The 10276-nt window shown below is 40.1% G+C and overlaps 1 protein-coding gene across 1 annotated transcript; it reads right to left on the reverse strand.

The window, feature by feature from the left end:
- Positions 1-1731: 1731 nt before the first annotated feature.
- Positions 1732-8954, reverse strand: LOC144590080 (neuronal acetylcholine receptor subunit alpha-3-like). Its single transcript, XM_078394949.1, has 6 exons — positions 8670-8954; positions 8163-8302; positions 8012-8056; positions 6230-6339; positions 5135-6110; positions 1732-2697 (listed from the first exon to the last, which is right to left on the reverse strand). Exons 1-6 carry the CDS (start codon positions 8728-8730, stop codon positions 2575-2577), a joined length of 1455 nt encoding a protein of 484 aa, XP_078251075.1. The 5' UTR covers positions 8731-8954; the 3' UTR covers positions 1732-2574.
- Positions 8955-10276: the final 1322 nt, after the last annotated feature.

Genomic DNA, 10276 nt, shown 5'->3' on the forward strand with positions numbered 1-10276 from the left:
GGATTCCCAAAATGTTAATTTGTAGGTTGACTTGGTAGTAAGGAATGCAAATGAAATGTTCGCATTTATTTCGAGATGACTAGACTTAAAAGCAAGGATGTAATGTTGAGGCTTTTTTTTTCAGGTGCTGGTCAGACCACATTTTGGCGTATTGTGAAGAGTTTTGGGTTCCATATTTGAGGAAGGAAGATGTGTAGGTGTTGGAGAGGGTCCTTAGGAGGTTTATGAGAATGATCCCCGGGATGATTGGGTTATTGTATGAGGAGCGTTTGATGCCAGTATTTACTGGTTTAGAAGGATGAGTGGAGGATCTCATTAAAACTTAATGGAAGGTCTGGATAGAGTGGATGTGGAGAAGATGTTTCTAGTAGTGGGCGAGTCAGAGGACACAGCATCAGAATAAAAGGAGGTACGTTTAAAATGGAGATGAGGAGGAATTTCTTGAAGCAAAGGGTGGAATTCATTGCCACAGACAGCTATGGAGACTAGGTCATTGAGTATTTTTGACATGGAGATTGATAGGTTCTTGATTAGTAAAGGCGTCAAAGGTTACGGGAAGAAGGCAAGAGAATGGGGTTGAGAGGAATAAATAGATCAGCCATGATTGAATGGAGTAGCAGACTTGATTGGCCAAATGGCCTAATTCTGCTCCTATGTCATGATCTTAGAATCTTATTCTTTGTAATAGTGTGTAAAAAATGCATAACTTTTCAGGATGTGGGGATTTTAGGTAACACCAGCATTAATAGTCAAGACCTACAGCCCCTGAACAGAGTGGTTTACTGCACCATGAGTCAAGCATGTCTCTAGCTCTGGTGTCATGTATATGTCAGACCAGGTAAGGATGGCAGATACTGCCTGACCTTGCTGGATTCCTCCAGTAGTTTGTATTTGCCAGATTGCCAGGTTTGGTGATGGCGCAGTGGTTAAGCTGTCAGACTAATGATCCAAAGGGGTTGATCAATAAACCCCAAAATTTAAATCAAATGGGAAATGTAAATACAAGAATTAAATCATTCTAATACTTCTTCTGATTAGGGCAGTTAAGCATAGGCAATAAATACCAGCCGTGCCAGTGATATCCACATGTCATGGATGGATTGAAAGGTGCATGAAAAAGAACGATTACTTGGGAAATCAACAGGAAAGCTTTAGGTACTCTTACAACATTGACCTTGTGATATTATAAAGGAGGAAGCATTGCAAAATATTGTTTATAAAAATAAGATGCACAATGTATTTCAGATATATAATGTGTTCAGTGTGCACATTTTAAAGACTGAAACCGGCATTGCTACCTACTAATTTAAAGATTAATAAATTTTAATAGACATAATATTTCTTTTTTATATGGGAATCTTTTCATTTTCTACTCACTTTTCGTTCTTTTGCAAATTACCATTGTTCACCTCTCCAATAATAAAAAGAGTTTATCTTTATCTCCTCTGCCTACACCTACTATATTTTAATAGCTCATCAGATTTTCTCACAACTGCCAATGTTCCAAGAATTGGACAGGTACATGGATAGGACAGGCTTGGAGGGTTATGGACCGAGCGCAGGCAAGTGGGATTAGGGTAGCTGGGACATTGTTGGCCGGTGTGGGGAAGTTGGGCCGAAGGGCCTGTTTCCACCCTGTGTCGCTCTATGACTCTAATTACTCCAGCCTCTCAAGTCTACCTGCATAACTGAAGCACCTCATCCCTGAAATCATGGTGGTAAATCTCTTCTTCATCCTCTCTCACATTTTTCCTAAAGTGTAATGCCCAGAATGGACACAACCTTCTTTGTGACCCAAACAGTATTTTAATAAAGGTTCATTGTAACTTCCTTGCTCTTATACCCCATGTCTCTATTGAAAATCCCTGGACTCCAGATGCCTTTTAATCACTTTCTCAACCTGATTTCAATGAACAACCTGTTTCTAATGAACCATGTACATGGCCCCCCAGGTCTCTCTATTCTTGTGGCACTTGTATAATTGTACACTCTAGTTCGTATTATCTCTTTTTTTTATTGCATACTTTATATTTCCCAACATTATATTTTACCTGCTTCCTATCCTTCATTCCACTGGCATGTCTATATCTCGAAGCCTATTATTAACCTCCTCACAGCTCACTACTTCTGTACATTTTGTGTTATTTCCAAATTTGGAAATTATGTGCTATACATCCATGTTCAATCCATTAATATATATTAAGAAAAAAACAGACAGAATCCATGGGATGATTTCATGGTTAATTTAGCTTGCAATGTTAAAAGGGTGCATTTTCATGAAATATTCATCACATCTCTCGCAATATATTCTGGACATGTTCTCCGAGTTTTAGATATGGTAATATGAACAGTAATATAGATGATTTGTGGTTTCATACATAAATGGCCACATGAACAGTGATTTGTTAACAGTCAATCTCTCCACGGTATTAAGGATAGAGATTTCAGTGAAGTAATTTTTAAATTTTTGTAATGTTGTCATGCAATATAGGTTTTGGTATGACATATGAGACTGGTATTGCACACACTGGACTTTAATACCAATGACTTTTATAGGTATCAAATGCTACACAATCATTCTGTAGCCATCAATGGCTGTAGAAACAACCCTGCAGTTCCCAGAACACAAACTAATGTGAAAATCCATAGGAATATCCTGTCGATTACCAGAGCCACATATTTCCAATCATCTTCCACCTGCAAGGCACAAAAATAGAATAAACTATTACCGACCCAGTTCTTAAACATAATTTGTAGAGCAAAAACATGGGATAGGAAAAATTGATTACAAGCAAAATAATTGAAACACTAAAAAAAACATTTCATGTCATTTGTCCGATGCACTTAAACTGACACATACGTAATCTAAAAACGTTTTCCAAGATGTGATGTAATCTCAATAGGCCATTTAGAACTGAGATAGGCCATTTAGAATGGGGAGGCCATTTAGAACTGAGATGAGGAAAAACTTTTTCAGTCAGAGAGTTGTGAATCTGTGGAATTCTCTGCCTCAGAAGGCAGTGGAGGCCAATTCTCTGAATGCATTCAAGGGAGAGCTAGATAGAGCTCTTAAGGATAGCGGAGTCAGGGGGTATGGGGAGAAGGCAGGAACAGGGTACTGATTGAGAATGATCAGCCATGATCACATTGAATGGCCTCGAAGGGCCGAATGGCCTCCTCCTGCACCTATTATCTATTGTCTATTGTCAATACACATATTCTTTATTAAACGGACGTTATAAACAAATCAAGGAAATCAACATCAATACTACCGACGAAGGAACTGCAGATGCTGAAATCTTGAGCAAAACGCAAAGTGCTGGTGGATCTCAGTAGGTCAGGCAGCATCTGTGGAGGCAATGCATAAGTTTGAATGAACTGAATCAGTCTAAAGAAGAGTCCTGAACTGAAACATCACTTGACCATTCCCTTCACAGATGTTGCTTGACCTGCTGAGTTCCTCCAGCACTTTGTGTTTAGCATCAATACTGCATTTTGTAATTATTGCGATGTGGACAAAGGTGTCAGAAGCAGCGATCAGATGAATGCACACAAAAGATCTTTTTTGTTGACAATGATTGAGAGATTATTGTGTAGGAAGGAACTGCAGATGCTGGTTTAAACCAAAGATGGACACAAAATGCTGGAATAACTCAGCTGGACAGGCAGCATCTCTGGAGAGAAGAAATGGGTGACGTTTCAAATCGAGCTTCAGTCTGAGGATGGGTCTCGACCCAAAATGTCACCCATTCCTCTCCAGAGATGCTGTCTGTCTTGCTGAGTTACTCCAGCATTTTGTGTCTATTGAGAGATTATTATTGGCTAGATGGCTGCAAGAACAATGCAGATCTTCCCTGAATAATTCCATGCGATCTCTCCTTTACCTGGCAGTTGAAGTATTATATCAGTCATCTCTAAACTAGCATCTCTGCAAGCATAGCACAAATGTCAGTGAATGTTTTTAACTCAAACAATGCTACCAAAAGCTGAATATTTCTAGATCTTATGTTTAAGTCTGTAAGCATCTTTTGATAATGGTGTGGTCTAAACGTAGCAGCTGGGTTGGGTCATGATTCCTGAGATTCTGAGCTTTAGAAAAATGGAAGAATGTAATTCTGGAAATGACCCCTATCTGGGTCACATGAAGGCTGAAACCAGTAAATAAAACTCCGATAATCCACGATGCAATTGTCCAGCATTTGGCTCACTGGCTGATGATTCCTGCCCTCACTTTAAGACTCTGGTGGCCCAAAATGCCCATGCCCCCTCTAAACACACAGGGCCCTTAGTTCCCTTGAACCTCACGTAATTTTGTTACCAGCACTCCATTGAATCTCACTTGGACCCAGTTTCCTGCACTATCTTTAAACGTATTGGTTTTGCTGTAAAATGTATTTTAGAGGGAATGCAAGGTTTACTTGAAATTGGAGAAATCAATATTCATACTCTAATTTTTCTCTAATTTCAAGTAACCCATGCATTCCCTCTGACTCTGCCCCTTTCCCAACCTCGTCATCCTGCTAGTTTCGCTGTTTGTATCCCTTTGTGGCTCTTCCACAGCCAACAATGGATCATTGTGGGCTCCTCCTTTCCTGGGTCATTGGGGTCGTCTCAGATTTGTTCTGTAGCTTTTCATACCTCTATTTTCCCTCCCCCCTGACTCTTATCGTGAAAATGAGTCTGGACCCAAAAAGCCACCTACTCCAGCATTTTGTATCTATCTACAGATGCTGCTTCCTCTTTTGCGGAAGAACATGATTAGTGCCCATATGACAATTACTAATAACTTCAAGAGGCAATTCAGGATTACTGCCTTATCCAGTAAGTGCCTGGACTGTGGAAATCATTGCCTCATGCAGTGATGAAGACATATACGATAGATATATTTATGCGAAGCAAGAATGGCATGTGAGAGAGAAAGGAGTGGAATGTGATGGTGACAGGGTCTGATGCAGTAGAATGGCAGGAGGCACAAGTAATGGCAAAGCCATGGTAGAGTTAATTGGGCTGAACATTCTGATTTATTGTGAATTAGGATATAATTTACATCAAAACATTAAAACAATGAGGTGGTTGGTGTGCACTGCCTTAATCTTACTCAAATAATGGAGACATGCACAACAGATTTACTCACCTCTTTGGCTTCATTCTGACTCCTTGTGTTTTCTGCAATATATTTGATGCTTTCTATTGCCTGTTGGATCTCAAAAGAAGGAACTGAGATACCTGGCTGGCTTTGCAGGTTAGAGGTCACATTGCCCATGGGCTCCTTGCAATATTGGCAGTGGGATTTCGCCTGATCTTTGGCTGCCTTGAAGTCATCATATTCCAGGTGGTTGGAGCATTCATTCCAAGTGCACTTAACCTTCCTTTGGCAGCTTCCTACACTCTTGGGTTTCTTTTCCTCTAAAGGCCTCTTCATCAACATTAATTTAGGTAGAACTTCCAAAAAGACTTTTTGCACCCACCCTGGCATGACGTGGGTAGTTGGCGTCCGGTAGTGGATGTTCAGGACAAAGACTGTTATGATGATCGATAGAGTCACAAAGATCATTGTGAATAAGAGGTACTCGCCAATCAGAGGAATTACTAGTGAGGTGGAAGGGATGGTTTCAGTGATAACCAGCAGAAACACTGTCAAGGAGAGGAGGACAGATATACAGAGAGTGATCTTTTCTCCACAGTCAGAGGGCAGATAGAAAACTAGAATCGTGAGGAAAGAGAGTAACAGGCAGGGAATTATCAGGTTGATAGTGTAAAACAAAGGAAGTCTACGAATGTAGAAAGAATAAGTAATGTCTGGATAAATCTCTTCACAACAATTATACTTAAGTTCATGTTTATATCCAGGGGCATCTATGATCTCCCATTCGCCACTCTCCCAGAAGTCTTTCAGATTTACTTTGGACCCTATGATAGCGAGGTCAATCTTAGCTTTATCGTAGGTCCATGAACCAAATTTCATGGAGCAATTCTGATAGTCAAAAGGAAAATAGGTGATGTCCATTGGACAGGAGCTTTTGAAAATAGCAGGAGGCATCCAGGTAACAGTTCCATCATACTTGAGAAGGGCCTTGTTTTTATCTTCAACTTGGAAATCTCCAAATGCGCTGCAAAGGAGAAGAAGCCAAAAGTAATCAGTTCAACCTACAACACGTGCAGATACAATTATAATTTCTCCCATCAAGCTGATGCACTGATTTTCATTTATTGTTCTTGTGAAACGTACTTGTTATACAGCACAATGTCCGGTTTCCAAATCTTGTCCGATGGAACTCGGATGTACTTGATCCCATCATACTCAACTGGATTCCATCGGAATTTGTAATCATTCCAAATCTGTCAGAAGTACTCAGAAAAGAACGAAAGTGCATTCAGTGTAAGGATCTGTATTGCTTTATCAACAATGTAATTATTTATGAGCTATAATGCACTATTTGTTGATTGATATGGTTTTATGACTTGTTCACTCGACTAATAATCTTGTTCTTCAAAAATGGCACAATATTACAAAGAAAATTAAATTCATAACCTAGCATTGCAGATTATTTCAATTTTAACTTAACATTAATAAAGAGGTGATGGTAATAATTAGTAAAATAAGGAAGGGAATCAGAATTCCTATTGCTGCCATCAACCCACAACCTAAGCAGGGTCTCGACCTGAAACATCACCCATTCCTTCTCTCCAGAGTTGCTGCCTGTCCCGCTGAGTTACTCCATCATTTTGTGTCTGTCTTCTATTACATTGAAGTCAGCCGTAGTTGCAAAGATATTGGTAAGTATTTATTCATCAATATTAGCCTGCAGGATCCTGAGCACTGAGCAAGGAAACATATATGATTCTGTTACTCAGTAATGTCACTTTGCTGCTCTTCTAGAATGAAGTTGCCCAAGAAAACCTCTTGAGTTCTGCGATATAGGTTTCTTCTTTTCTAATGCCACTCACAGTGAAATATCAGTTCCACAGTCTCACTGGCAGTTGCCCCAGCTACTGTGATGTCCTGAAGCTTGCTAACCAGCCAATTATATTGAAAACACTAAACTGCATTTGAATGGCACAATTTACGACTAATGTTTTAAACATGGTTGTGAAACATAAAATAATGGTAGGAAATTGCACAAAAGATTGAGCGGGAAAGTGAAATGAAAATGAACCAATTAAAAGTTAAGGAAAATTCTTATTATTTGAACATCTATTAATTTTTAAAATCTTTATCTGAAAGTATTGTATTCTACAAACACAGTATTAAAAGTATAGGTCTCCTTAAGTTTACAAAATGGTAACAATGCCCTTAGATATATATCATTGAGAACTTACTCCTCAAATGACAAAGCAAAACATTTTCAAGTATGTCATATTTGGACTGACAATTCACTGACTTCCTCGGTTTTTATGTAACACCTGATATTTTACAATTGCGGTGGGTCTCAGAATTGCAATGCCAACACATCACTTGAACTACACCTCCAATCAGAACTAGTTGCTGTTGAGCAAAATGATCCGAGTTTCACTGCAGTTCCTGCCTTGCATTTCTGATCATATCGATTGGGAGGTAGCACAGTCTTATACTTATTTAGGTTCCCTACTGGTTACTTTGCTGGTTACAGTAACAGAAAAAGTAAATGGCTACATCTGCATTGCTGAAGTTCTAGATTTCTTCTAATGTGGGAAGAGTGAACTGAAACAACTCGTGAGTCTGCTTTTCTGGTGATAAATACTGCTGTGGAACAACCCAAACATTTTTGTTCAGAACATCTTTCCACCGAACCTCTGCTGCGAATATTTCACAATGCATCCGCTTGCTATTGATAATGAAATGAAATGTGATGAAAATAAGCCCAGCAGGCTCACAGAGCCTGGAAGTAATCAGTGAACAGAAACTGCGCCCGGTTCTGCTTCCCGCATACATTCGTGGACCATGTATCGGCCTAACGCAACAGCTGTTACACGAGGGATGTTATTGTTGCACTGGGAAGTACATCTGTACAATGTACCCGATACAACTTACGTGTCGCAGCCAAAGATTTGTCTCCATTATTTGGTTAACTTCATCCTGCCAAAGAGGTGATTGAGATTAAACGAATTAAACTTTAAAATGGCAACAGTCCATTCAAATACACACGTACAGATAAGTTGGCTACACATTTAGACGCACTTACCACTTTGACCAGCTGGGACATGGAGACTTCGAACTGCACTGTCACCGGGTCAGACACATTCTCTACCGGTCTGATGTATTGATTATATCGGCGGAATATCCTCCGGAAAAGACGATCCTCTGATTTGGAGCCAAAGCAATCTGTACACACACACACACACACACACACACACACACATATATATATATATATATATATGAACGTCACACATAAAGGGCACAGAATTTTAATTGTAACATCACATTCCACAAACACCAGAAATCACATTCTCTGCAACAATCCGGCTTTTGACTTGTAATGGACTCCTTATTCTCGAAATAAATAAATAAATAAATATATATATATATATCAGTTTAACCTCAATTATATATATATAACTGTATATAAAAACTATGTATATATACATATATATATTATATATACATATATATATTATATATACATATATATATATATATATCTATATATAATATGTATATAAAATTGAGGTTAAAATGATCCCCTTACCGTTCATAAGTAAAAGCAAAATTATGAGCATTAATAGATGCGTCTTCTTCAGAGTTGTCATTTGTTCGCTTTGAGGGCAGACTCGCTGCTTTTGGTCGGAGTTGAGGTACCAAGGGCAGTTCTAGTTGGATAGGACTTTCACCCGGACAGCGGAGTCGAAACAAGGCTGATGACAAACAAGCCCCAGGCTCTGCTCTCTCCTTCTGATCTCAGGCTGCTGGCTGCTCGATTCCTCTTCTCCTGTGCCAGATCCGCTCAAGATACTCCGCCTGCGCTCCTCCCCCAGCGTATGCAGACTGCGGGCTGAGAGCAACGCGGGCAATCGCCTAAAGGGAATAGGCTCTTCCCTCTCTCTCACACACACCGCCGCCCTTCGGCCCAGCAGGTTCCCACTCTCAAGTTTGGACAAGGTGGTGTGGAGTTTCCTTTTATGGTTTAAAGCACATTTCCTTAGAAAGTGGAAATCATCTGCCGCGTTGTTCGAATCCAAAAGTTGTACCCGAAATATGGCCATATAAAGGATGCTGCAGAGATTATTCTTCAACCATCTCTTGATGTGTGGTGTGTGTGTGTGTATGGAGGAGGCAGATGCATGTTGGCCCCCATCCTTCCTATCCGGGAGGCTAAGAGAGCTGTGCCTCTTGAAACTCAATGAGGGAACTAGAACAGGAAAGGTAAGACCACCTGCCCTTCATCCCCATCCACCATGCTCATTGTCTTCACGTATCTACGGTATTAGGTGATCAGGGACTGTTTAGAGAAAACCTTCAGAGAAATGCAGAGTAGTCTACTCTCAATTGTTCCTCATATAACCACGAGACTGTGCTTGCTCTATTCCCCAACCAATAATAAGTTTGGAGGTGACATAAAATTGGTGATGTTGTTGATACCGAGGATAGTCAGATGCTGCAGGATAGCATTGATCAGTCAGCAGAACGGGCAGAGCAACAGAATATGGAATTTACTCCCAATTGCTCCCAGGTTCGATCCTGATCTCGGGAGGAGTTGATTTGTGTGAAGTTGCCTCTGCCTGTGTGAGTTTCCTCCAGGTGCTCCAGACGTATGTTTGTTGGGTAATTTGGCTTCTGTACATTAGGTTTTGAGGAAGATATAACGAGTTTAGAGGGGACGAGAGGGTGATTTTCATCCTGAGGCTGTTTTGAATCTAAAAGTTATTGCCCGAGGGGTTGGTGGAAGTAGGGACTCAGAACAAATGTATCAGGCACATGAATGGACGGCATAGGCATACTGACCAAGTATTGCAAAATTAATTAATATTAATTGAATTATGATAGTCAATATGGACATAGAATGCTGAAGACCCATTTTATGACCTGTGATATAACACCATGACCCTATGAAGAGAAGATGGTGATATGGTGGCCAGGAAATGGGAAGCCTAGTGATTCTTGAAAGAGGACAAAATCATGAGAGGAATAGATTGGGTAGATGCATAGAGTCTCTTGCCCAGTGTAGGGGAAATGAGGACCAGAGGACATAGGTTCAAGGTGAAGGGGAAAAGATTTAATAGGAATCTGAGGCGTAACTTTTTCACACAAAGGGCGGTGGGTGTATGAAACAAGCTGCCAGAGGAGGTAGTTGAGGCT

The sequence above is a fragment of the Rhinoraja longicauda genome, chromosome 3, assembly GCF_053455715.1.
Source record: "Rhinoraja longicauda isolate Sanriku21f chromosome 3, sRhiLon1.1, whole genome shotgun sequence".
NCBI lineage: Eukaryota > Metazoa > Chordata > Chondrichthyes > Rajiformes > Arhynchobatidae > Rhinoraja > Rhinoraja longicauda.